The sequence below is a fragment of the Phocoena phocoena genome, chromosome 12 (genome assembly GCF_963924675.1).
Source record: "Phocoena phocoena chromosome 12, mPhoPho1.1, whole genome shotgun sequence".
In the NCBI taxonomy this organism is placed as follows: domain Eukaryota; kingdom Metazoa; phylum Chordata; class Mammalia; order Artiodactyla; family Phocoenidae; genus Phocoena; species Phocoena phocoena.
The window spans coordinates 75,956,940-75,984,933 of record NC_089230.1 but is presented as its reverse complement, the minus strand read 5'-3'; the positions used below and the strand labels follow the sequence as shown (position 1 = coordinate 75,984,933).

Genomic DNA, 27,994 nt, shown 5'->3' with positions numbered 1-27,994 from the left:
GGTTCCTCAAAACTCAAAAGGAACCTTTTATATCACTTTAGGAACGTGTTAGTTCATTAATCAGATGGAGAAAGGAACATATGAACTGGTATAAACCCATTATATCACTTCAGGTCTAAATTAAACACCGATAGACACTAAAAAGTTCCACAGCGTTCTGAACAAATTCCTAAGTCCAGCTGAGTCATTTGCCTGAAGAAGGCAACTTTTCCTTTGTTAAATATTCTACAGAGTTTCTGCCCAAGGACCTCCTAGCTTTTAATTATTCTGTACATATATATCAAGGTTACAACTCTGCTCGCAGTATTTAACCTTTATACAAAAAGAGGAAAAAGTTAGATATTGTGACATCCAATTATTGCACTAGTTGTGTTCTTTTAAATGGCTTCCTTTATCCCACAATCTGTTGATAGTGACTCAGGTGGGGAACCAGGAACCTCTAACCTACACAGTCTCTCCTGATCTATCTCAGATACTTAGAAGCGGAATTTGAGCCGTATAGACTCAATGAAGCATTGCACTCACTCAGTTCTTGCCAAATTACCTTTATTCGCTTTCTTACCTAGTTCCTGCTATTTCTTTCTGCAGGCAGAAGGCGGCTCACCAGTCAACTTTAGCTCCCACTATACTTAAGGATTTCGGTCAAGTAAAATTTCAGTGAAATGTGTTCCCAGTGTTTCCAGGCTGGGCGATCCTTAGGTGATTTATTTTACTAAGGGAGCAATAGCCACGTTACTGAAAACTCTTTCCTGGTTTAAATTTCCTGATGGCCATGGAGTGCTACTGCTGTCACTTATTTCCACCCCACTTCCCTTTCTCTCAGAAAAATCTCTGTGGTCCAGGGAATTATAGGATCAGAGAATAGACATGGTTCCTTGGAAGAGCTGTAGATAGGTACTTGGCTTTCAGTGGGAGAAGAGTCTAACATACCAGGATCTCCTTGCCCAGTTTTATTGGTGCAGGTCCCTTTCTGGTATGATTTGTGTCTATTTGTGGACTCATGTTGGGAGGTCTTTGTTCAACAGCAGGATGCTTTCCTCCCTCATTTCTGCAGGACCGCTAAGGGATCAGGCCCAGCTGTTAGGCTTTGGTGTTATTTTCTTTTTTCCTCTTGTGGGTCCCTCTGGTGGAGGCTTTATTTAGCAGTTAGTAACTGTATTGCCTTGCCTGTCCTCTTCTCTGTGCGCAGCCATAAGTGGACTGGTGTCCAACCTCTGGAGAACAGCCAAAGGAAGGAAATGAAGAGGTTCTGTTGATGGTGCAGTGACATGGATCTGTGGTCCCTGACTTCGCTAACATGGTGGTATCAGTGGTGCTTGAGGCAACTTTAACCTTTACCAATTCTCCCAGCCACCTCATGCGTACATACAGTCTAAGTAAAAATGATGGGCTAGCTATGAAAGTGAAAGATCAAGACAAGTCATCTGCCTTTAGTCTCTAACTGAATGCTTCTCCTATGCTCCTCCTATGTAGATATTCTGGAGCCTCTGTTGCCTGGCAACTTCATCAGTTTCTTTGGGTCAGTTTTATGATTTCTGCAGAAATGGAAGGTTGCCACTCAAAATAGCCCTGGGTCAGTTCAAGCATGTGGTATGATTGCTAGGCCAGCCGTTTGCAAGTAACGAATAACGAAGGCAGTGATGGGCTGAATTACAGTCAGTGGAGAAAGGCTGGCATTGACTGTTACCATTGCCACGTTGACTAATGGACACAGGAAGCAGATGGTTAATATTAATGTGTCATCCGACAAGTAGAAAAAACAGCCCCCAACTTTGTCTTAGGCTGAGGCACTTCTTTAGTATTTCCTCAGATTACGCAGGTTATTTTCCTGGGTTCAGAGACCAATGTATTAGGCCCCAGAGTTTGTTGAAGACGCCACCATAGGAGGGCCGGTGCCTTTCAGTTGTGTGTGTACGTATGTGGGGTAAGTGTCTGACATAGGTCTGCAGACAACAACACTATTCACTGCCCCGCACTGCTGCTCAGCCGTGCCTGTAGCTTACAAGACTGATGCTTCCGTTTCAGCCCAGAGATTCTGGGTTGCTGGTCTGGGGTGTGGCCGGGGTGTTGGAGTTTTCAAAGGTCCCCAGGTGATTCAACTGTGCAGTCGAGTTTGAGAACTACTGTTCGAGAAGATAGTAAAAATTTTAACATATAGTTCCTACCTGTAAGAACATCCAGTACACGGGGTAGACCAACGCATCCTCCCATGGGGGGTAAAGCAACAGTTTAAGAGTGAAATAAAAATGTGAAGTGATGGAAGCCGTGCCCAGCGACTTTCTTCTGTTTAGTCCAGAATGTAAATGACAGGGTGAATGAAACTGTGTGCTGAGAATTTTGGTGGAAAATGGTGGCTAAGACCTCTGGGAAAAGAGACAATTGGACGCAGATAGCGATATTTGTTTCCTTTCGAACTCCCACTGAAAGGTCTAAGGATCTTCTTTTGTAAAGGCCTAAATCCGTAAGGATGGGGAGAATGGGATTGGAGACGACAACATGAACAAAATGTTGGAAGCTGGAAGGTCAAGGGTCTAATAAGCTTGGAAAAACAGAATCTGGTATGGGCAGTGGGGCAGCGAAGAACCAGCCTCACTTACGTCACAGAGTTACGCAAAGGCTCGGGAATTGGCAACACCAACACCTCTGGGAATAGGAGTGAAGGGAGGTGGTGCTCCAGAATAAGGAGAATTGGTTGAAAGTCTTTTAAAGAAGCCCTCAGATCTCCAGCATCCCTTCAGCACCTGGCAGAATCCTGGAGGTTAATGATCCATGGAGAGGGTAGATGTTGACCAGCTAGATGTAGGGAGGCTGGGAAATGTAGTCTTTAAAGTGTGTGGATATGTGCTTGGCTAAAACTCCGGGGTTCTGTTACTGTAGAAGAAAGAGAGAATGAATATTGGGGAATAACTTGTGGTCAGTACTATGCCTATACATACGTAGTACTCCTATGCTCCGTAAGTTTAATATTATTAGTAATGATAATGATGATGGTGATAGCAGTAGCTACAAACTCTTAACCATGTTTTCTATGTGCCTAACCCTGTTCTAGGAACTTTACATATATTAGTTCACTTAGTCCTCACAATTCTGTGAAATTCGTTCTGCTGTTATCCCATTTTGCAGATGTAGACACTGAGGCCCAGAGAGGTTAAGTCACTTCTTCAAGGTTCCAGAACCTTGAAGAACCAGGCCTGAGACCTCATCTTCCCGTGAAGAAAGCTGACATTGTGATAAAGCTTCAGGAAAATTTGATTTCAAATTAATGTTGTTGAATATACTGGTTTTGTGTTCTCTGTGAAAGAAATTATTCTAATATCTATGCTTGAGAAGTAGAAGGGATATTGCTAGTTTTATGAAACTTCCATGTGTATACAAATTCAACTAACATTAGAATGCAAATTTAAGTTAACATTTGACGTCTATGTTTTGTTTAAAAAGGGTTCACATATTTTGAATCCTGTTGTAGAAGCTGGTAAATGATGTAATCAAATTGGTCATTTAGGACCTAACTGTGGCCACAGCCTTGGGGAGCTGGGAGACTAAGGGCAGGGAGACCAGGAGTGGGATGATTGTTGATTACAGAGGTTCTTAAATTTTAGTACACATCAGAGTCACCTGGAAGGCTTGCCCCGTCACAGGTTACCAGGTGCTATCCCCAGCGTTTCTGATTCAGTAGCTCTCAGGTGTGGCCCAAGCAATTTTACTTCTAGTGAGTTTCCAGATGCTGCTGCTGCTGGTCCGAGGACCACAGTTTGAGAACCACTGCGTCTATCTGAGAGGTAATGAGAGTCTAAGCCGTGGCAGTGGAGGAAAGATGGAGTCAGTGAAGAATTAATCAGGGACACTTGATAGGACTTGGGGTTCTTTGCAGGTAGAGGCAGATGGAGAGTAAAGGATTTAGAGCAATTGTCAGGGGTTAAATATTGAAATATTGACTGCAAAGTTTCCATTGGGTATGCACCTAGAAGGCCATCGGTGACTTGTGACCTAAAAAAATAAAAGCAATTTTCATGGAAAAGTGAGGTAAGAAATAGATTAGAAGACTAAAGCTTTGAGGAGGTATGATTATCCTGTAAGAGCATGTAGAATATAGATTTCTTTAATTCTGAAACATTGGATTGTACTCTGTACCATTGCTCGTTTTAGCTGGCCAGCTGGTTTGGACCAAACTAAAGCCTTCATCCTGTTACACATCGTGATACTTCCTGGCTTTCCCCTGACCTTTTGTTTCAAAATGGATCTGCCATTTACAAAGTATTAATCCGGTTTATTTCAAGTGAAACTCATCCTTCTGAATGTATGCACATTGGTTTTAAATCAGGGAGCAACTGTTTCCCTTTCATTTCATTACATTTGGTGACTTTCAAGCTGCCTCTTGGATCCCGCTATGGATTCTGGAAAGAAGCCAGATTGAAAACTTCAGAGCTATCGAGTTCTGATGGTTCTATCTTGGGGTTTCTCTCACTACTGTTTCTACTGTGATTGGCAGAGTTCACTCCCTCCTTACTTCTTTTTAAAAAAAAATTTTTTTAATTGAAGTATAGTTGACTTATCATGTGCTAGTTTCTGGCGTACAACAAGGCGACTCAGTTATATAAAAATACACATTCTTTTTAATATTCTTTTCCATTATGGTTTATCACAGGATACTGAATGTAGTTCCCTGTGCTCTACAGTAGGGCCTCATTGTTTATCCATTCTCTATATAAAAGTTTGCATCTGCTCATCCCAAACTCCCAATCCATCCCTCCCCACCCCCTCCCCCTTGGCAATCATAAATCTGTTCGCTATGTCTGTGAGTCTGTTTCTGTTTTGTAGATAAGTTCATTTGTGTCATATTTTAGATTCCACATGTAAGTGATATATGGCATTTGTCTTTCTCTGTCTGACTTGCTTCACTTAGTCTGATAATCTCTGGATCCATCCATGCTGCTGCAGATGGCATGATTTCCTTTTTTATATGCCCTCCTTACTTCTGATCTGAGTGATTATAATCTTTGTCACGAGTCTGTTCTAACTCTCTTCCCTCCTCGAGTTCGTGTTATATACATCTGTGAGATTAGCTTTTCCAGAGTACAGCTCTGATCACAATACTTTCTTGCTTAAAATCTTCCCCGTGTTGAATGGTAAAATCCAGTTTCCTTAGCTTGTGTTTAAGATCATAAATGGCCTGGCTTTGAATTTTCTTCCCAACTTTAGTTTTTCCCCCCATACTATTGGCTGCGTCCCACACTGCTCCCAGCTGCCTCTCTGCCTATGTGATGCTGTTTCTGCCCCTCAGAAGCTCCTCCTCTGCTTCCCATCTGACCTGTGCCATCCCCCACAACGCCTCTTGCTCAGCCTTTACCACCTAGAAGTAATTTCTCTGTCTGTTTCCATCTAGCACCGCATCGGTAACTCATATACTTTGAGTTACTTTGTCCCATGTTTTACTTATATTTACAATTCATCTTCCTATCTCCCACGAGGCCCAGAATAGTGCCAAGCATGGAAATTGGTCGAATGACTGGAGGAGTGGGCAGCCGGTTGTCTTAGTGCAGATAAAGTGATGATTCACTTAACTGCCACAGCGAGAGTATTACATATCAGGAAAGACTTCTGATGGGATTCTTTTTTTTTTTAATTTTTTTTATTTTTATTTTGGGCTGTGTTAGGTCTTCGTTGTGGTGTGCGGGCTTCTCTTGCTGCCAAGCACGGGCTCTAGGCATGTGGGCTTCAGTAGCTGTGGCACTCAGGGTCGGTAGTTGTGGGTCGCAGGCTCTAGAGCGCAGGCTCAGTAGTTGTGGCACACAGGCTTAGTTGCTCCGCGGCAGGTGGGATCTTCCTGGACCAGGGCTCGAACCCGTGTCCCCTGCATCGGCAGGCGGATTCTCAACCACTGCACCACCAGGGAAGCCCCTGGGATTCTTTTTTAAAGCTGCTGTGAGTGAGGGCTTAGGGACCTCTTGAAGGATCGTCTGTCAACTTTGTCGGACCTCTTTTCAATCAGAAATCTTTTTTATTTAACTTAATTCTTAGTTTTTGATTGTGTCCTAGATATATCAGGGAGCCGGCCGCTACCCTGATTGCATGTGGGATGTCACTATGGCAAGCTTATAAAGTATTGCCCGGATGACACGTGTGTACGTATATGTGTGGCACATATACATGAATGTCTATTTCACCTGAGATTAATATGGGGAACATCTGTTTTCCCGCACCGTGGTTATTAGATGGATTCATGGGCTCACTACACTGCTTAATGATCTATACCAGTTATTTTCTACTTTTTGATAAATTCCATTGATGTTTACTGATTCTGCTTTATTATCGTTGAAGTATGAACTAGAAAAGTGCTGTACGCAAGTACTTAGACTGTAGAAGTGATGTGCAGGTTTTGTTCATAATCATTGATTTTAGAGGAAGAAATATCTAGAGCTAGCAAAAGAAATGATAACGCTATTGGTTATAAAAATTATTAAACATTTCAGATTTAGAAGAGAATGATATCATTGAATCTTCAAAACTAACTTCTTTTTGGCTGAACATCAATCACCTGGGGCTTTTAAACTGTATTATTTTTGGGGCCATATTAAGGATTGTAATTATGGTATCTGTGTTTAGCTCTGCGTGTATGTGGACCTTGAATTATTTCTCTAGCCCTGTGACTCACGGATACTTTAAAAAGAGCTAATAGAGTTTGTGAATGTTGTTTATTTTCTGGTTAAAACTGGTCCTTCATTCTCTTGAGCTTTATTCTATTAATAGCTCTTCAGTTCGGACTTAGAATTGGTTTAATGTCGACTTTCTCCTATTTACAAAGGGGAAAGTTCATTTATTTTTTTGTGCTTCTTTGTCATGCTGTTCCCTTTGCTTCTGAGAAAAGGGCACCAACCTATTTAGATAGGGACCTTTAGGCTATTTATAAAGCAAGGCAGGTTAATTGAGATTGAAAGCTCGGTAATGTCCTCCTCCGTGAATGACGCACATGGATGATGTCGCGTGCTGTGTGCCCTTCTAGGCAGGAATCAGCTGGAGGAATTTGTGTGCTTTGAGCTCTGGTGTTGACGTAGGTGCTGGGTACGCATATGTTTTAGGAAACATCTCATTTCCATATAAATGAAAGAAGATTAAAAAAAATTTTTTTTTAGATGGCTTGCCCTGAAATTCCAGCTGGTATCACAAAGATGATGAAAATATTTCTTTTGACGATCTGGAAAAACAGCTTTGGTTGTATTCAAGCCCAGTGAAGTCATCACAGGTTTATTCCGAAATACTTATTGTATTCATTCATTGGAATCTGTTTATTCCAGCATCGGCTATGTGTATGTTTATTTGAAAAAATTAATACACTTTTCAGTGTGTATTTCTCTAAATAACACTCTAGACTCTCAATAAATTTTAAGTAGCTTCACTTAATAAATCTGTATAGTTTCATCAGTAAATGTGTCGATTTGACTATAATAAAAGGTAGAACCAAATAGGTCATCTTCTCTCTTACATGATGAAACTGTGGTTCTTCTTTTGAGACATAGTAAACTATCAGTTTGACTGGAATGAGTTTTTGTGTTTTTCTTTCCAAGTGTCACTTAAAGGACCGTCTTACTTAAGCTTAGAAAGTTGTATAGTACATATCCCCTAAAACCCAAGCATTCAGATTACATTTGTTTAAATTCAGTTTTGTGTAAGACAAGGTGATTTTGTAAGTGGGAATTCTGCCTCCTTAAGTCGCATTGATAATGCTCAGAAACAAAATTTCAGGTTACGCACAAGTGTTAAAATACCAGTGGTTGATATATTACTAGTTATATGTGGTCTCCTGTGGGCCCGTAGCCCCCATCAGAGTCAGTGCTGGGCGATTCCTGCAGATGCCCGGGGCTCTGCGGTGCCGAGTTGGTCCCGTTCTGCCAGGGTCATACGGTTACCTTTGTGGATCATTGTGTGTAAGGGTCTTACTCAGATGCCTGGTGAACAGCACATAGTTCAGGACCAGACGTCGGTTTGCTCACATCCCGTCCGTGGGGTGGCGTGGAGCCACGGCTTCCGAGTGGAGGTCTGCTTAAATAGCACTGCAATCCGTTAGAATCAGCTGGCCCTCGTTCCCAAGCAGTGCGTTGGAAGGCTGTGGGCCCCTCGGGCTCAGTCCCTGCCCTGCACCATCTCCAGGCCTCTGCACATACACAGCTGCAGCCATAGAGCATTTGTTCCTCAATCCAGGAGTTGCCCTTGATTGTCAACCCTTCATTCTCACTCCTGGGATATCTTTTGTGTTGTTGCTGTTATTTTTTAATTGAAATGTAGTTGATATAATACGATATTACGTTAGTTTCAGTTGTACTACATAGCGATTTGACAGTTGCGTGCGTTATGCAACGATCAACACGACAGGCCTAGTGACCATCTGTACTCCTGGGCTGTCTCTGACGGAAGGTTAGCAGTGGCTGGGCATGTGTAGCCCTCCTCCACCCAGTGGTAAACCTCAATCTTTGCATGAAGGTGTGTGCTAGCCTCCAGCTGTGCCTGTCCGTGGTCCTACTAATGTAACAAGATTTTGGTTCATTGTTGAGAATTGCTTGTCACGACCCTGCCGCCATGACTGACCTTGCTTCCCTGTCCCCCGCCAGCCTTCACCCCGGGTGGAGAGAGTACTCGTTGTGGAGTGACTCAACCTGCCCTTGACATCTGCTAGCTGGGCTGCTGCGCTGAGTGGGCTCCTCCAGATGGTCGGGGGTCTTGAAGACTGCTTATGGGCCCCAGTACCTCTCAGTGCCAACCCTCAGGGCTTCTCAACTAACAACACTTAAATCCCTTTGATTCTGTAGTGTCGCTCAAACCCTTTCTTCATTTTATTTTCATTACCACTATCCTTATAATACTTTACATTCTTATAATACCTTATGATTTGCAAAGCACTTATATATGCCTTATCTTACTTGATCCTGGTTGGTAGGCAGGTTAGTTATTATTATTTTTAAAAATAATTTTATTTACTCTTTTGGCTGCATTGGGTCTTCGTTGTTGTCTGCGGGCTTTCTCTAGTTACGGTGAGCAGGCGCTACTCTTCATTGCGGTGCGTGGGCTTCTCATTTTGGTGGCTTCTCCTGTTGCAGAGCATGGGCTCTAGGCGTGCGGGCTTCAGTAGTTGCAGCACATGGGCTCAGTAGTTGCGGCATGCAGTCTCTAGGATGTGTGGGCTTCAGTAGTTGTGGCACGCAGGCTCAGTAGTTGTGGCTTGCAGGCTCAGTAGTTGTGGCGCACGGGCTTAGTTGCTTTGTGGCATGTGGGATCTTCCCGGACCAGGGATCGAACCCGGGTCCCCTGCATTGGCAGGTGGATTCTTCACCACTGCACCACCAGGGAAGTCCAGGTTAGTTATTTTTATCCTAATTTTATGAATGAAGAAACTGAAGCCCAATCCAAGATCATACAGATCGAAAGTGGTGGAACCACATCTGAACCCATGAGTTCTGACTTGGAGTCCACAGTTTTAACCATCATGCTAACTAGTGTATATACTCCAGACTTCCCATCTTTATCTCCCACTACTCTTTCTAATCCATTTGTACTTCAGCTGCCTTGATTCACTTCCCAACTCTGAATTTGCACTTTATTTCTTGCTTCTGTGCCTTTGGTCACACCATTCCTTCTTCTATCTGTGCCTATTGAAATTCTGCCCATTTTTTCAGGGTCCAGTTCCAGTGTGTTCTCCTTCATGAAACTTTGTGTGATTCCTCCAAGCCTGAAAGAATCTCTACTTCCCCCTCCTCTAATAGCATTTTATTTTTACATCGCTTTCTTGTATCATAGTTATTTATATTTGACTTATCTCCTTATTACATTGTAAGTTGTTTGAATATTTAAAAGTGTAACATTGTTTAAATGGTATATTATCTCTGTCATTTGTAGCATCCAACTACAGTGCCTTGTATATGGTCACGTACATATTGGGTAAATATTTATTCCACTGGGTAAAAAAAATTATATCAAACAATATTTTTCACTGGGTCAGAGTTAAAGCCCTGATGGTGTCAAAAGGATGCAGGGCTTGATATTATTTCTTGCTACATCCATCTAATAAGCTTAGAGGGGTGAGAAAGGGAGGGTGGGAGGGAGGTGCAAGAGGGAGGAGATACGGGGATTTATGTATACGTATAGCTGATTCATTTTGTTATACAGCAGAAACTAACACACCATTGTAAAGCAATTATACTCCAACAAAGATGTTAAGAAAAAAAAAAAGAAAGGTATACTTGAGATATCTCACTCTCTTAATATATCCTCAGTTTATCCTACATCTTAGGATACAACTCATTTGTTAAAGATCTTATCTAAGTGGCAACAAATTGAGCACTTCATTTATCTTTTAAAAAATTTTTTTTAATTGAAGTATAGTTGATTTACAATGTTGTGTTAATTACTGCTGTACAGCAAAGTGATTGTTACACACACACACACATATATATATATTCTTTTTTAAAATATTCTTTTCCATTATGGTTTATCTTAACATCTCATTCCAATGTTTCATATTTTTAGTAACCTTCAATCTGATAATTGCTAAGAGTAATTGCATTTCTTGGCAAACAAAAGAAGATCCAACTTCTAAGTTCCCAAGTAATTTTATTTTACCCTTTAAGATTTCTTTATAATTCATTAAAAGTAAAAAAAATCTCTTTAAAATTTATGCCCAACTTCTAAGAGTGTAGCAAGCAGGAAATATTGAATTTTTTTGAATAACTCTATCATAATTATGATCATGTGAACTGTGAAGTTGAGATAGTCATTTGGAGATACTCGGTTGAATCTGAACTGATGTGAGGACTTTACTCGAAATTTCCCTTATATCTAATAGCTTCCCTTTCTCTCCACCCCTTTTCCTATAAGATGGATGATGTAAAGACTACTTGACACTTTACTATTAGTAACATCTTAGTTTTATGCACAAGTTTGGAGATTTTATACTGCCTTTTCAGGATAGAAACATGTATACATTTATGCAGAGTAATAGTACTATACTGCAATGGAATTAATTATTGAATCAACGTTTGAAGCACTTTTTTTTTTAAGATTTTTTTTTGATGTGAACCATTTTTAAAGTCTTTATTGAATTAGTTACAATATTGCTTCTGTTCTATGTTTTGGTTTTTTGGCGGAGAGGCATGTGGGATCTTACCTCCCGGACCAGGGATCGAACCCTTGCCCCCTGCATTGGAAGGCTAAGTCTTAACCACTGGACTGCCAGGGAAGTCCCTGAAGCACCTCTTTTAAAAGTTCTTTTAAGGAAATTCTCAAGTGTTTTCTTGACCATTTTTAAAATCACTGTTTTAAAGATGCTTCTAATTTTACTTTGTTGTTGGTAAGTAGATTATATACTGTGAAGGCTTAAACCAACCATCTTATTTGCTTTAGTTTTTGGAGAAATATCTGAGGGAATTTCAGGACACTGTTCATAAAGATTTTTACATTCAGATTAAATGTTCAGAATTATTTTGCATCCGTGACTGTGTTGCCAGATAATTAAGGTCTAATTAGATATATTTTAGCATTGATGAGTTGAGTAGTTTGCAGTAGTCAATTTAGGAAAGAAACTTCTCCAATAGAATGGAGCAAGTCTTGATAAAGGAGACAAGGCCACACTCAAATCAAAACTCAGTTTCCTTATTTGAAGATGTGGGGCTGGTGGGAAGATCTTCAGTAGTACTAGGATTTTGTGCTTCTGTAATTTGTTTTTCTGCTTGCTGTCCTTTCATACCCAACCATAATTGTTACATGATCCTTAAGTTATTTCACAGATTCTCCACCTAGTTTTCCCTTTTGATTTAAAGAACATATTTTCCCCCTGTGGAATCCCTTATAGGTATAACTTTGAACTTTTTTCCTCCAGTAGATAATAGGAGTGTTCCTATATGCCCTTCCATTTAAATGAAGATTTCTAAATTAAAGATTAATTTACCCCATGATAAGTTGTTTTCTAATGATAGTGCTTTTAAACAATTGCCGTACTCTCCTTGGGTAATTTATTTTAAAAACCATCGTTTTTTTCAATGTATTCCTAAGTAGAATTGTTCTTCTAAAATTGAACAGCGGAATTATTTTATTTGATATTTTCCTAAGATTTTTTTTTAAGATTTTAAGATTATTTATTTATCTATTTTATTTTTATTTTTGGCTGCATCGGGTCTTAGTTGCGGCACGTGGGGGATCTTCGCTGAGGCACGCTGGCTCTTCGTCGTGGTGTGCGGGCTTCTCTCTCGTTGCAGCATGTGGGTTTTCTCTCTCTAGTTGTGGTGCACAGGCTCCAGGGCACATGGCCTCTGCAGTTGTGGTGTGTGGGTTCCAGAGCGTGTAGTTTGCGGCAGGCGGGCTCTAGTTGAGGCGTGCAAACTCAGTAGTCGTGGCACATGGGCCCAGCCACCCCACAGCATGTGGGATCTTAGTTCCCTGACCAGGGATCGAACCCGCGTCCCCTGCACTGTAAGGTAGATTCTTTACCACTGGACCACCAGGGAAGTCCCTTCCTAGGATATTCTTTCTCTAACTTGTGTGAGCTAACTATTCTGGGAGTTTTCACATTTTCAGTGAGATTTAAAATTTGAGGGTTTTAATATCAGTGATAATCTTAAAAAAATAATATAAGCATATCATCTGGATCACTTGCCATGTAATCAAATATTGCCATGTGATAAATGGGTGTTTGTGCTGTGTGAAGGCCAGCTACTTCACAGTGTCTGAAGTATATGAAGCATTCACTGAACTTCAAATAACTGTTCTAATAGCATCCCTGCATGCCATACCCAGAGGAACCAGCATTATAGCAATAACATGTTCAAGTTACAGACAGATGAATTTAATAGATTCCATTTAACTTTCAACCATTCATTAATAGTCAGTATATCCGTAAGTACACACTGAAGAATTTTCTATACCTGATTCCAGCGATAATTGAATAGATACACATTTAATGAGGATTTCAACATGGTTGTGATACCAACTTTATCTGGAAGTAACTTCCTTAAAATTAGCATTCAAGGAATGCCATGGGTATTTTTTTTAGTGTGAGGTCTGATTTTCCTCAATTGTCAAAGAAAGCCATGAGGTTACGTATACTATTTTGTGCAGTGAATTTAAGTGAAAAGGCATTTTTTTTTCATTAGAATGATTAAGTAAAAAAAAAATCAGAAAGATTATAGATAGAATCCTGTCTGAAGCTACGTTGCTACAGCAGAAAACCATTATCTGTTATACTCCATTTTTGCTGTTAACTTGAGTTGAATTCGTTATGCAGTATTTTTTTTCGTATTTAAAAGTTTGCTTTGCCTTTATCTTCTTATCAGGGTAATAAATGCGGAGTTTAATTTTGTATAAATTAAAATATATTAAAATTGATTTAAGTTGACATTAGGAATGCAGAGTATATTTTTCCTTTAAAAGTTGTCCATCTAATACTTGGTTTGAGAAGTCCTGGTCTATGATATTGAACATTATTGTATCATAATTATAGTGGCTAACCCCAACCAGATGTTTCCTATTTCAGTTTCTATTAGATGATTTTATAATTTCCTCTGATTTTGGCTATCATTTCTTACTTTAATGTTATTTTGGTCATTTGTTTTTTTCATTCATTCATCTGTTGAACAGATATTTAAAAAATATTGTATGTCAAGGACTATTTAAGGCACTAGAGATGATTGAAGATAATTCCCCTCTCTATGCCTGGTCTCTCTTCACTGTCACATTTTCCCATTCTTTAAATGAAAAATGTCATGTATGTATTACTACATTTTCAAGTAAACTACTATCTGCCTTGCTGTCATATCTATATGTTTTGAGCACTTGGTGGGACATTACTACATCCTGATTGTCATAGACTAAGTGCCTTTTCAGCCCAAGCTTGATGGGCCTTTTAAGCCTGTTCATTCAAGTAAAACTATTGAATGCCCACTAAATTCAAGACATTGTGCTAGGTACTATTGAGTGTTCAAAGATGAGTGAGATAATAATCTGTATTCTCAGTAGAGGAGCTCACAAATTCTAATCCGGTCATTGAATCCTCGGAACTGATTTGGGCTTTGCTGGATCTGGACATTGTTGGTTCTGCACCTAGAGTTGTAGGCTCATTGGTTACAGTGGGACCTTCTGCATTTCATCTATCCATTCATTCAATAAACATTTACTAAGCACATTTGCTCCTGGTTGATTTTTATCCTTTTTAATTTTTCTGTCTTATCTATTTTAATAACCCAGATCTCTTTCCTAGGAGTATTCAGAATAATAAATGTAGAATCTATAGAACAAAACTCACAAACTCACAAACAGCACTTTCTAGCTATTGTTGCCGGAGGCTACAGTTTGGAGAATGTTACTGTAAGCTCATTGTAAGCAGAGGTAAACTTACTCAATCTGGAGGCCTTGGAACTGGCATCTTCTGGAACCATAAATATAGTGCTGCTTTCCAGGGAAAGCAGGGTTAATCAGAAGATAGGGGCTGATTATTAATCATCGATATTCCCATTTTACTGTTAATTTACAGGATTAATTAATCAGACTGTCCAGAGTGATGCAGGTCCAAGGATGGCCTTGGCCAACCTGTGGGATGTCTGCAGTCTGCAGACCCTTTTGAGTTGTCCGTAGGTGGGCTGAAATGACCAGGCCTTTATACTCTCACGCTGACTAATCATTGGATGTTGGCCGCCAAGCATGACCCTGAGCTTGGAGGTCAGTGTAGTTGAGGCTGAGAGTACTCTCAGCAACTGGGGCTACCAGTTCTTCATGGACTGGGGAGCTGGGCTGCATGCATCAGTGCCCACCGCAGGCAGTAGACCATGACCGCTACCTTGATGGTAGGAGTGCCTATTCAACTCACTTTTTCGTTTTTCCAGTTATGGGTCATGAGTAGCCAAATTTAGTATGCTAGCATATGGCAGATTAGTTATGGCCAAGGTGGTTTATATTTCCCCTATTACGTTATACACTTTATATACTTTCCACCTAAGTATTAACATTCCTTACCTCCAATAATAAGTCTTGGTTTACTGAGGACAGTCCTGTTTCCCTGGGACTGCTCGGTTTAGGCCTGTTGATCAGCTAACATCTGTTAATTATTTTTGGTATCCCAGTACTCCCAGACATATTTCAGTTTGGAAGATAACTTGTATGCTCGTCTTACCTAGTATGTTTAGAAACATTTATTTGCATGTTTATCTTCTAAATGTCTATCTGGCCTGTTTATCTAATGAATGCAATGTTCTGTTCTTTTCTACCTCTTATTTTAAGAATAGAAGTGATCTGGATTAACTTTGTATTTTTGCTTTATTTGACCCTCAAACAAATGCTTTTCATCTTTATTAAATTCTTCACCAGCAAACTTTATATCACAACATATTCCAGAAAGTGTGTGACTAAAACTACTGGGATATATTACCTGCCCTGTTAAAATTGTGTCTATAATGACATTTATTTCCCGTGTTTTGTATCTTAGTCACAAATGTTTACGTCCTTGTTTATCTTTCTGCTCAAGGAATCTGGGACTTGAGCGCTTTCTCTGATGGAGTTGATCTTTTTTCTGGAAGGATGTTCTGACCTATTCAGATTTGTGTCCTAAGGAAATCCTAGTTCCTTAGATAGAGGTGGCCAGTTTTAGAGCTGCCTTTTCAGAATTTTTTATTGGGAAAAACTTAATTTTACCCTAGGTGGATTTAATAACTTACAGGACCACTTTATTCACAAGAAAAACTCTGATTTAAAACTCGCTATGCGTTCCAAACAATGTCTAGGCATTAAAGATACTGAGATCTTCAATTTTCTTAACCTACCAGGAGGTAATTGGTTGTCACCTTAAGCCATGCTGCCGCTTTTTCCTAAGTGTTGTTTCTTTGCACTCTTTTTACTGTTTCTGGTCCACAGTTGTGGCCTAGATGTTGTCATAGGGAACGGGGTTCACTGGTGGATTCAGTTTGCCCATCTGTGATTCTTTGGCCAGAGAAGTCAACTGCTGGTGATGTTTGGCATCATTTAGTGGATGATAACTTTAACAGATAGTACACTGCCAGTGCTGTCAAACTTCTTTTTTTTTTTTTTAAACATCTTTATTGGGGTATAATTGCTTTACAATGGTGTGTTAGTTTCTGCTTTATAACAAAGTGAATCAGTTATACATATACATATGTTCCCATATGTCTTCCCTCTTGCGTCTCCCTCCCTCCCACTCTCCCTATCCCACCCCTCCAGGCTGTCACAAAGCACCGAGCTAATATCCCTGTGCCTTGCGGCTGCTTCCCCCTAGCTATCTACCTTACTACGTTTGTTAGTGTGTATATGTCCATGACTCTCTCTCTCGCCCTGTCAAAGCTCACCCTTCCCCCTCCCCATATCCTCAAGTCCGTTCTCCAGTAGGTCTGCGTCTTTATTCCTGTCTTACCCCTAGGTTCTTCATGACATTTTTTTTCCCTTAAATTCCATATATATGTGTTAGCATATGGTATTTGTCTTTCTCTTTCTGACTTACTTCACTGTGTATGACAGACTGTAGGTCTATCCATCTCATTACAAATAGCTCAATTTCATTTCTTTTTAAGGCTGAGTAATATTCCATTGTGTATATGTGCCACATCTTCTTTATCCATTCATCCGATGATGGGCGCTTAGGTTGTTTCCATCTCCGGGCTATTGTAAATAGAGCTGCAATGAACATTTTGGTACATGACTCTTTTTGAATTTTGGTTTTCTCAGGGTATATGCCCAGTAGTGGGATTGCTGGGTCATATGGTAATTCTATTTGTAGTTTTTTAAGGAACCTCCATACTGTTCTCCATAGTGGCTGAACCAATTCACATTCCCACCAGCAGTGCAAGAGTGTTCCCTTTTCTCCACACCCTCTCCAGCATTTATTGTTTGTAGATTTTTTGATGATGGCCATTCTGACTGGTGTGAGATGATATCTCATTGTAGTTTTGATTTGCATTTCTCTAATGATTAATGATGTTGAGCATTCTTTCATGTGTTTGTTGGCAGTCTGTATATCTTCTTTGGAGAAATGTCTATTTAGGTCTTCTGCCCATTTTTGGATGGGGTTGTTTGTTTTTTTGTTATTGAGCTGCATGTGCTGCTTGTAAATTTTGGAGATTAATCCTTTGTCAGTTGCTTCATTTGCAAATATTTTCTCCCATTCTGAGGGTTGTCTTTTGGTCTTGATTATGGTTTCCTTTGCTGTGCAAAAGCTTTGAAGTTTCATTAGGTCCCATTTGTTTATTTTTGTTTTTATTTCCATTACTCTAGGAAGGTGGGTCAGAAAGGATCTTGCTGTGATTTATGTCATAGAGTGTTCTTCCTATGTTTTCCTCTAAGAGTTTGATAGTTTCTGGCCTTACATTTAGGTCTTTAATCCATTTTGAGCTTATTTTTGTGTATGGTGTTAGGGAGTGATCTAATCTCATACTTTTACATGTACCTGTCCAGTTTTCCCAGCACCATTTATTGAAGAGGCTGTCCTTTCTCCACTGTACATTCCTGCCTCCTTTATCAAAGATAAGGTGTCCATATGTGCGTGGGTTTATCTCTGGGCTTTCTATCCTGTTCCATTGATCTATCTTTCTGTTTTTGTGCCAGTACCATACTGTCTTGATTACTGTAGCTTTGTAGTATAGTCTGAAGTCAGGGAGCCTGATTCCTCCAGCTCCTTTTTTCGTTCTCAAGATTGCTTTGGCTATTCGGGGTCCTTTGTGTTTCCATACAAATTGCGAAATTATTTGTTCTAGTTCTGTGAAAAATGCCAGTGATAGTTTGATAGGGATTGCATTGAATCTGTAGATTGCTTTGGGTAGTAGAGTCACTTTCACAATGTTGATTCTTCCCATCCAAGAACATGGTATATCTCTCCATCTATTTGTATCACCTTTAATTTCTTTCATCAGTGTCTTATAATTTTCTGCATACAGGTCTTTCGTATCCTTAGGTAGGTTTATTCCTAGATATTTTATTCTTTTTGTTGCAATGGTAAATGGGAGTGTTTTCTTGATTTCACTTTCAGATTTTTCATCATTAGTATATAGGAATGCCAGAGATTTCTGTGCATTAATTTTGTATCCTGCTACTTTACCAAATTCATTGATTAGCTCTAGTAGTTTTCTGGTAGCATCTTTGGTGTCAAACTTCTTATCACGTTCCCTTTACAAAAGAAAAGCTGCTAGAAAGTGGTGGTATGACTTTATACTTAATCTTCAACAAATGAGAAGTTGGAGTCAGCTATTTAAATGATCAGCCATCTACACTTGTGCATTCTACACATATTTTTATTGACTCAGGGGATCATGGAGTTACACAAAGATATTAGCCCAAAAGTTAAGGAAAGTTACCAAAATATAAGAAAGTGGCATCTTCTATGAATATCTTTTATTTTTATTATTAAAACTTTTTTATTTTTTAAATTGAAGTATAGTTGATTTACAAAGTTGTGTTGGTTTCTAGTGTAGGTCAAAGTGATTCAGTTACATGTATATATATATTCTTTTCCATTATGATTTATTACAGGATATTGAATATAGTTCCCTGTGCTATACAGTAGGACCTTGTTGCTTCTCCATTCTCTATATAATAGTTTGTATCTGCTAAGCCCAAATTCTGAATCCAACCCTCCCCCTCCCCCCACTTGGCAACCACAAGTCTGTTCTCTATGTCTGTGAGTCTGTTTCTGTTTTGTAGTTAAGTTCATTTGTGTCTTAGTTTAGATTCCACATATAAATGATATCATATAGTATTTGTCTTTCTCTTTCTGACTTACCTCACTTAGTATGATAATCTCTAGGTCCATCCATGTTGCTGCAAATGAATATCTCCTATTCTTATTATCTGTATTATCAATAGCCATAAGTTTATCTGAAATGTTAATTTTACTCAGTTGTCTTAAATTCAGAAAGAAGTAATTCAGGTGTTATTTATTCTTTTCTGACCCAGTCAACGCTGTTGGTCATTGAAGAACTTTTAGTAACTGCAGTCCCACCATCATCTCAGTTGGAAGCCTCCCCAGCTCTGATGTCTACCTTGAACCTGCCCAGCTCACTGCCTCTAGTGCTTTGACTCCAACGGTCCTTTGACCTTATTGATTCTTAAAATCCACGAATCCCACCACCCTGTCACTGACTCTTACTCCCCCGATGACTTTTCTTCTCTTTACACCCAGTTTAAATTCCATGCCATGATTTGCTTGGCAAAATCCAATGCCAGTTAAATCCATCTCTGTCTAAATCCTAAATCCTGGGCTGAATATTGCTGGAACAAAACATGTCATCTTGCCAACTGACCTCACTTTCCATTCAAGACTAGTGATCTCCACAGCCCACTCATGCTGCGTGTTCCTGTTGCATTCACTCTTCCATTTTCCCAGATGACTATTTCATACACTCTTTTCTCAACACTGCTCCCCTGTCCTTACTCTTAGCTAATAATCTAGTTTCAGATTTTACTAAGATAGATGCAGTGAACATAGAACTTTGGCAGGCTCTTTCCACTGCATCTTTCTGTGTACCAGCATCAGTGCCCGCAAATGCTTTCCTCCTGCACTCTGAATGAACGTCAGGGTTCTTGTCACCTCTCCATACCAGACCCCTGCCTCTGTCATCATCGCAAACACATGGTTCCAATCGTTCTTCCTTCTCTCCATTTCATTAATCTTCTCAATCATCAGTGTCCCCCTCTCTATTGATCATTTCTATCAGCCTGCCAATATCCTGTTATTTCTTCCATCTTAAAATAATCCCTCTATTCCATATTCCTCTCCAGCTAGTTGTTGTTCCTTTTCTCTTCTTTCCTTTACAGCTAAATTTCTCCAAGTAATTGTCATTATTTCTTGTCTCCAATTTCTCTTCTCCCATCCCTCTTGAATTAAGCATTTGTTTTCTCCCTCTCTCCCACTTGGCAGACACTGTTATGTCTGGGTCACCAGTTAGAAAACCCTCAGGCCTCATCTCACTTTCAATGGGAACAGGTTGGTCTTAGAATCACTTGCTTCATTTGACTTCTAGGCCAGCACATTCTACTATTTTTCCTCCGAACTCTGGCTTTTTTTCGTTCTCAACTTTGCTGATTATCTTTCATGTCTTTTTAACACTGGGTCTCTCCTTTCTCTAGGTACCCACTTAAATGTACTTGGGAATCTCATCCAATCACGTTTTTTTAATGCAATCTTCATGCTGAAGACTTTCAACTCATATATCCAACAGTCTAATGAGTGGCTTTACCTTAATGTCTGAAGGCATCTCAAATGTAACATCTCCACAACCGGGCTCCTGGTTTCTCATTCCAACATGCTGCTTCCTAGTTTTCCCTTCCTTGGGCAGTGGTAACTCTCTCCTCAGGCTACTCAAGCCAAAAGCCACTGAATCATCCTTAGCGTTTCTCTGACTCATACTCCACATCCCTTTCCCTTTCCTCGGTAAATCCTTCTGACGCTATCTTTAGACTATATCTGGAGGCTCTTAACATCTCTTACTGGGATGATTGCAGCATCCTGTCATCAGTCTTGCTGTGTCCACATTTGCCTATTTACAGGCTGTTCACCAAATACCAGCCAGAGGGATCCTGCTGAAATGCAGCTTGGAGGATGGTGTGACTTTGCTCCATGGCTTCCTGTCTCACTCACCTACTTACTGACTCACTCATTCTCACAGTCAAAGTCAGACTGTTTACAGTGATCCCCCCGAGGCCTCGTCTGACCTGTGCCACTGCCCCAGCCCATCCTTTTAACTCTTCAGCTTCATCTCTTACCACTATTTCTCTTACTCCATACCAGGCACTCTGGTCTTTGTACCTTTCCTCTGAAGTGCTAAACATATTTATACCCCAGGACTTTTGCACTTGCTGGTCCCTCTGTCCAGAACACTGATGCCCTGGGATGTACTCACGGTACATTTCCTCACTTCCTTCAACTTTTCCTTTAAATGTCACCTCTCAGTGGTGCCTCCCCTATCTCCCTGTTTAAAGCCACAGGAGTTCCACTTCCTCTCCCCTGATCACTTACTCCCTGTGTTACTGTTCTCTGCAGCTCTTGTCATCATCTAATACGCTATGTATTTTACTCATTTATTTTGTTTTTATTGTCTGTTTTCCCCGACCAGAATCTAAGTTCCATGAGGATAGGATTTTTTTGGGCTTTCTTTGCTGCTGTATCCTCTGCATCTAGAATAGCATCTAGGCAATATTAGGTACTTTGTAAACATTTGAATACATGTATGAATTATTTTTGTCTTTTCAGTATCATGATTGGTCTGTTACAGATATGAAACTGAGCCACAGGGAGTTTAGTAACTTGAGGTGATAGCACTTAAACCCAGATCTGTCTTAACTCATAGCGTAATCCCTGTATGTATTTATCCACCCATTGGGATACTATGTGTATGAACTTTATGTTAGGTTAATTGCATTCTAAAGTAAAGGAAGTTATCAGTATTGTGCATTTTATTTGTACTCTTACCCTCAATCATGACCTGTTTGGGAGAAAATAGAAACAGATTTTAAAAAATTTTATACTTGCTTTTCTTCTTTTTGTTTTTTTATTTGTTTTAATTTTTTTAAGAAACAGATTTTTATTGTTTTGGAGTAAGAGTTCTGAGAAACTCAACTTTTGCCTTCTAGCAGCAAAAAAGGCTATGTTTATTGAGATGAAAAATATCTGAATCCGGGCACTTGATGTAGCAAAGAATAGATAGGAACCCTGCTCATCTGGTTACGGTGCTTGCGGTATTCAGGGATGTGGATTCCACAGGTGGCAGCTGGAATCTGTGTTCATTTTCTACCAGTGAATTGTTCTTGGTCTAATGGAAGTGTAGATCTTCAGCAGTTATCAAGCTACTTGCAGTCAGATAGGAAACCGATGAGGGATGGGGGTCACAATTTCAGAAGGTAGTCCCAGATCATGATGACAAACTAAACACGAATCCTGATTGGTCCCCATACTTTTCATCCCCTGGCCAGACTGTGGCCACTGCTTGTGTCCATCCAGCTCCCTGAAATGAGAATTTTTCATGAAATGCTGATACTGGTTGAGAGGTGGTAAAATTTCAAGTGAGAATTGAGTTGTATGCTAATAACATATCCTGCGAATTAATGGAAAACCTAAGGTGTTTATCAAGACGCTTTCATTGGAAGAGTGTCTAAAAGTCTTCAGTGGGTACGGCTGACATCTCTGATCAGCCCGGTGGGTCCCAGCTCTTGTCATCTGCGGCAGGCACGGGGTCAGCCGAGGGTTTGAGCAGAGTGTATGCACAGGTTTTGGGGGGCCCCCATGGAGTGCCCTGTTTTGAGGGACTTAGTGTCTCAGGTTCCAGCCACTGGCAGCCCCAGACTCCATTCCCTGACACCTCAGGTCAACAGGACTGAGTCTGTGTGTCTGAGTTCTAGCTGTCTCATGTCAGCCTGGGGAGTCCCCCACTGGGAACAAGCCTAATAAAGGTGGGGCCCGTCCTGCATGTGCTTCCTTTCTTTCAAGGGTCAAGTCTCCTTCTGTTCAGACCTGCTTTTCGGTTCTCTGACACCTTTAAGTAGTTGTTATATTCTGTCCAGATTTGTAATCATTAGATGTGGGAGGGCTAGTGTGACAAAAGCTACTCTGCCATTACTGAAATGGGAACTTCAATAAGTTGTGACACATAGTTTTTTCATTATCATTCAGTGCAAGATACTTTCTAATTTCCATTATAATTTCTTCTCTGAGACATGGGTTACTTAGACGTATATTTAAAGTTTTCTTTCCTAACACAAGGCTTAAAACAATTTTTTTGAGGCATAACTGACATATTAGTTTTAGGTGTACAACATAAGTGGGTATTTATATACTTTGTGAAATGATCACCACTATAAGTCTAGTTAACCTCTGTCACCTCACGTAGTTAAAAAATTTTTTCTTGTGATGAGAACTTTTCAGATCTACTCTCTTAGAAACTTTCAACTATGCAATACAGTATTATTAACCATAGCCACCATGCTGTACATTACATGACTGATTTGTTTTATAACTGGAAGTTTGTAGCTTTTGACCACCTTCACTCATTCCCCAACCCTCCTACCCACTTCTGGCAACCAGCAACCTGTTCTCCGTACCTATGAGCCTGGTGTTTTGGTTTTATTTCTTTCTTTTTTTTTTTCAGATTATACATATGAGTAAAATCACACGGTATTTGTCTTTCTCTGTCTGACTTATTTCACCTAGCATAATACCCTTTAGGTCCATCCATGTTGCAAATGGCAAGATTTCATTCTTTGTTATGGCTGAGTAATATTCCATTTTGTGTGTGTGTGTGTGTGTGTGTGTGTGTGTGTGTGTGTGTGTGTGTGTATGTGTGTCTATCTCTCTCTCTATCTATCCATGTATCTATCACATCTTCTTTATCCATTCATCCATTGATGGACACTCAAGTTGCTTCCTCCATATCTTGGCTGTTGTAAATAATGCTGCAGTGAACGTGGGGGTGCAGATATTTTTTTAAAACTTTACTATTGATTTCTAGCTTAATTCCACCATGGTCTGGGAATATACTATGTAGGATTTTAATCGTTTGGAAGTTGTTGGTTGGATGTATAGCCCACTCTGTGGTCATTAGTGTCAGTGTTCTCTGTTTACTTGAAAAGAATTTGTATTCTTAGTTCTTGGGTGTAGTATGTCAATTAGGTTATGTTTGTTAATCATGTTCAAATGTTCAATAGTTTTAAACTTTTTATTTATTTATTTATTTATCTTTTGCGGTACACGGGCCTCTCACTGCTGTGGCCTCTCCTGTTGCGGAGCACAGGCTCCGGCCGCGCAGGCTTAGCGGCCATGGCTCACGGGCCCAGCCGCTCCACGGCACGTGGGATCCTCCTGGACCGGGGCACGAACCCGTGTCCCCTGTAACGGCAGGCGGACTCTCAACCACTGCGCCACCAGGGAAGCCCTTAACTTTTTATTTTGGTGTGCTTTTCCTGTCAGTGAGACTGGTACATGAAAATCTCCTACTATATTGGGAATTTTATCTATTTATCCTCTTAATTCTGTTAATTTTTTCTCTTTATTTGGAGCTTGTGTTATTAGATGACTATAAATTTGGAATTATATCCTCCTTATGAATTGAACCCTTTAACAGTATGAATTTTCCCTCTTTATCTCTGGTAATGCCTTTTCCCTTAAAGTCTACTTTGTCTGCTATTAACGTAGTGACATCAACTTCTTTTGGTTAGGTTTTCCATTGTGTGTTTTTTCCTTCCTTTTCTTTACATTTATCTTTTGAGTGTTTTTTCTTTTTTTTTCAGTAGTTAGGTTTTGGTTTCTTGTATCCCAGTGTTACAATCTTTCTTTTAATTAGGATATTTAGATTATTTAGAGTTAATATAATTACTATGTTTGCATTGAAACCAACCATCGTACTATTTCTTTTCTGTTTCATCCATATATTCTATGCTTTTTTCTTCTACTTCACCATTATTAACTCAGTGAATTTTCAGTTGTATTGTGCATTACATTACTCTCTTTTGTCACATTAAGATGACTTTCATTTCTTTTGTAGGTAAAGATAGAGTTTTTAACACCCCATTGTGTGAACAAGGAATTGTTGGATTTGGAATTGGAATTGCAGTCACTGGTGCTACCGCCATTGCGGAAATTCAGTTTGCAGATTATATTTTCCCTGCTTTTGATCAGGTAAGAAGATTGCATTTTACCATAATCGAGCCTTTCTAAGGGAAGTCAATGAAGTATTAAAGAATTATCTCCACTCTCCCAACCCCTATCTTAGGAACTTTTTGTTACCTTTGAGCTATTTTGTTATGGACATATATTTAAAGATCAAATAAAATGACTTATGAAAATGGATGGGAAAAAGGGACTCATTGTGACATGTCCGTTCTCTCTTTCCCCCTCAGATTGTTAATGAAGCCGCTAAGTATCGCTATCGCTCTGGGGATCTTTTTAATTGTGGAAGCCTCACCATCCGGTCCCCTTGGGGCTGTGTCGGCCATGGGGCTCTCTACCATTCCCAGAGTCCTGAAGCTTTTTTTGCCCACTGCCCAGGAATCAAGGTATTCTCACTTATGTACTTTATTTGCTCTCCATTTGATGTTTCTGTTTTGGTTCATTCGATTAATATTAACTCATATGGTTATCTAGAGAAAAGCAATCAGGATTTTTGGAATTTATGTGAACTTAATTGTTTTTAAGAAAGAGAGCTTTTATTTCATTTAGATTAAGCAGCCAACATCCAGGTTTATAGAATATTTTCCTTGAAGCAGCACTGGCTTTACCCCAATGTGAATTTCATAGACTTCAAATAATAAAACCGAGAACATAGTTTATCTTCCATCTCTTTCAAAGCTCTCCTTCTTTCTTTCTTTTTGTTTTTTTTTTTTGTGATAGAAATCATCTTTATTTATCAAAATAACATATATTACCAAGACATGAAAAATGAAACTGACAGTTATACATTCCTATCAATCAAGTTATACATTCCTACATTTGTCAAGTTATACATTCCTATCAGTCTTTGGCAAGTTTCACAGATTTGTTCAGCAAAAAGGCCTTACTTGCAAATTCCATTTGAGCAGGAAGCTTGGTTTCTTTCTCATGGGGCTTTCTCACTTAACAGTTGATTCTGGAGTAATTTTAATAAATCTACTGCTTAGTGCATATTTACCTCAAAGTCACAGGAATAAAATTTTGCTTTTAGTCTATTTCTTACTTTTAAATAGACCGACAGAAGACTTGGTTACCTAGGTATGTTTTCCAGTCCAGGGTAACGTAATACTTGCTCAAGCAATTCATTTTGAAGCATCTCCCTTTTGCAGCCTTCCACAATAATCTTAGGTCTTCCACAACAGCTTGGATCTTTTGATTTAAAAAATATATATTTTTTGCTTATTTTATGTCTTAATTTTTTACATTATCTTCTTTTCTATTTTCTGAAGAGCCTTCCAGGGAATCAATATAAAAACTCATAGATATTTCTACCCAGAGCTTTATGTCTGGTTTTTGATAACATGAGTCATTTGTAAATATGTCTATGTTTTATTGTTTTTTCTACCAGATCAAAGTTGTAAAATTTTGTAGTTAAGTAGTTGCATAATTTTTCAATGTAAGCTAGAAATGGTAGGTTGGGACAAAAACCACATTTGAGGCAAGTTATTTTTGTGCTTGAGCTGAAGATTGATTCACATTTAATATTTATGATGTTACCCAGTATTTTTAAGAGCAGTTCTTTTCTCTCACCCCTACCTCTCTCCCCCCATGCTTTCTCTTTTATTTTATCCCAAATGAGAATATACATATAGTACAAAAGGCTAAAAATAAATACATGAAGAAAGCAGATGAATAAAATCTAAAATAGGAACATAAGATAAAGACATTGTGTGCTGTGATGAGCAATGTATTTAACAGTCTCTTTTCGGAAAATAGTGAGATTTGTGTTATTTTATTTTTTAAATAAAACTTCTTCAATAAAATGGTATAAAAATGATTTTGAAAGCCAAATATAGTTTGCTTCAAGGAATCTTATTTGAGTCTTTGTGATACATTCAGGTTTATTTTAATGATAACTCTTCCTATGTAATAACATCTTTATGTAGTTATTTAACAGTCATTAAACTGGACAAGAGTTTGTGATTTGAGGCAAAATGGTGTAGAAATTAAGAGCTTGGTCAGTCAGAACAGGCAAGAATCCTTGCTTTAGCAATCGAGGTAACCTTGGGCAGGCTGCTTGTCTCTCTTTAAGCCTCAGTCTCTAGTTCTAAATTGGGGAAAATAATAATTGCTACTTCGTGGGGTTGCTATGAACATGAATTAATCCACATAGTGGATTAATCAACAGTTAACACGTATGCTACCTGCTGTTATTACCATCATCTTCCTCATTATCAGTCTCATTCTCAAGAAGGTCCTGAGCCCTTTCCCCAACTGGAAATGTGCAACGTCCACACTTTTCTTTTAGCTTTGCAGTAACTGCACATTATATTACCTGGATCATAAAGTTCAGTGGATTATTTTTCCACTTAGAAAATGAAGGCCAGATTTTTTCATGGGAAAGGAGGAGATTTTGGCATCTTAAAATTGGAGAAGAGAGTTGCGTGCCTTTGAAAAGTACCAGTTGGATATTAGTAGAAAAGATTTCTTTATAAGTAAATACAGGAAGATATTGACAAATTTACTTTTTTGTTTCGATGAGTGCTCTTTGTGGTTTCCTTTTATTTTTTATGTATATGCCAGTTTAACTCCTTGAGAGAATAGCAGTATCTTAATTACCAGAATATGGTGGGCATCTGATAAATGTTTGTGGAACAAATGGGATCATTTTGGACAATATGTGAATTTTATGACAAATGGTAATTAGTCTAAAAATACAAGATTTCTATATTTAATTAGTAACAATTGGTTATTTAAGTATCAACCCTTATATGTGAGTTTACTGGGATTCATTTTCACTGAACTTGTCTTAAAAAAAAATCTGTTTTTGCAGGTGGTTATACCCAGAAGCCCTTTCCAGGCCAAGGGACTTCTTTTGTCATGCATAGAGGATAAAAATCCTTGTATATTTTTTGAACCTAAAATACTTTACAGGGCAGCAGGTAAATTTTTCCTTTATTTTATATTTATGAACATCTTTATACATTTTGTTTTGCATAGCTCAAAATTGTAATTTTTCTTTCATAAGCTTGATTTATATTTCCCTGTAGAAAAAAAAATTCTGTTGTCTTCTATATTTAGTTTGTCCTCAGCTGTATATTTTAAGTTAACTTTAGAGAAAATCCATCTAGCTATTTAAATTTTAATTTTGGAAACAGGGAAGCAATGTGAGTGGTAGCAAGAAAGTAGGGATTATGTTTGGCTACATAGTAGATGCTAAGTAGATGTGGGTTGAGTGGAAAAGGTACTAAATAATATCAAATGTCCTTTTAGCTAAAGTGTCCTTGTAGGTCTTCATCTAAATTAGGATTCCTTTGATAGTGAAGGGAGCACTATTAGTTTTGTAACATCAGGTCTACACTGGGATGAGTGTCTAAGGCAAAC

General features: G+C 39.1%; 1 protein-coding gene across 1 annotated transcript in view; it reads left to right on the top strand.

Moving 5' to 3' along the window:
* The window catches only part of BCKDHB (branched chain keto acid dehydrogenase E1 subunit beta), a 236,875-nt gene that overhangs the window by 26,040 nt on the left and 182,841 nt on the right, over nucleotides 1–27,994 (top strand). Inside the window, exons 4-6 of the mRNA XM_065888499.1 lie at nucleotides 24,507–24,640; nucleotides 24,862–25,017; nucleotides 27,444–27,552. Coding sequence (XP_065744571.1) covers nucleotides 24,507–24,640; nucleotides 24,862–25,017; nucleotides 27,444–27,552 — 399 coding nt within the window. The remainder of the gene's footprint in view (nucleotides 1–24,506; nucleotides 24,641–24,861; nucleotides 25,018–27,443; nucleotides 27,553–27,994) is intronic.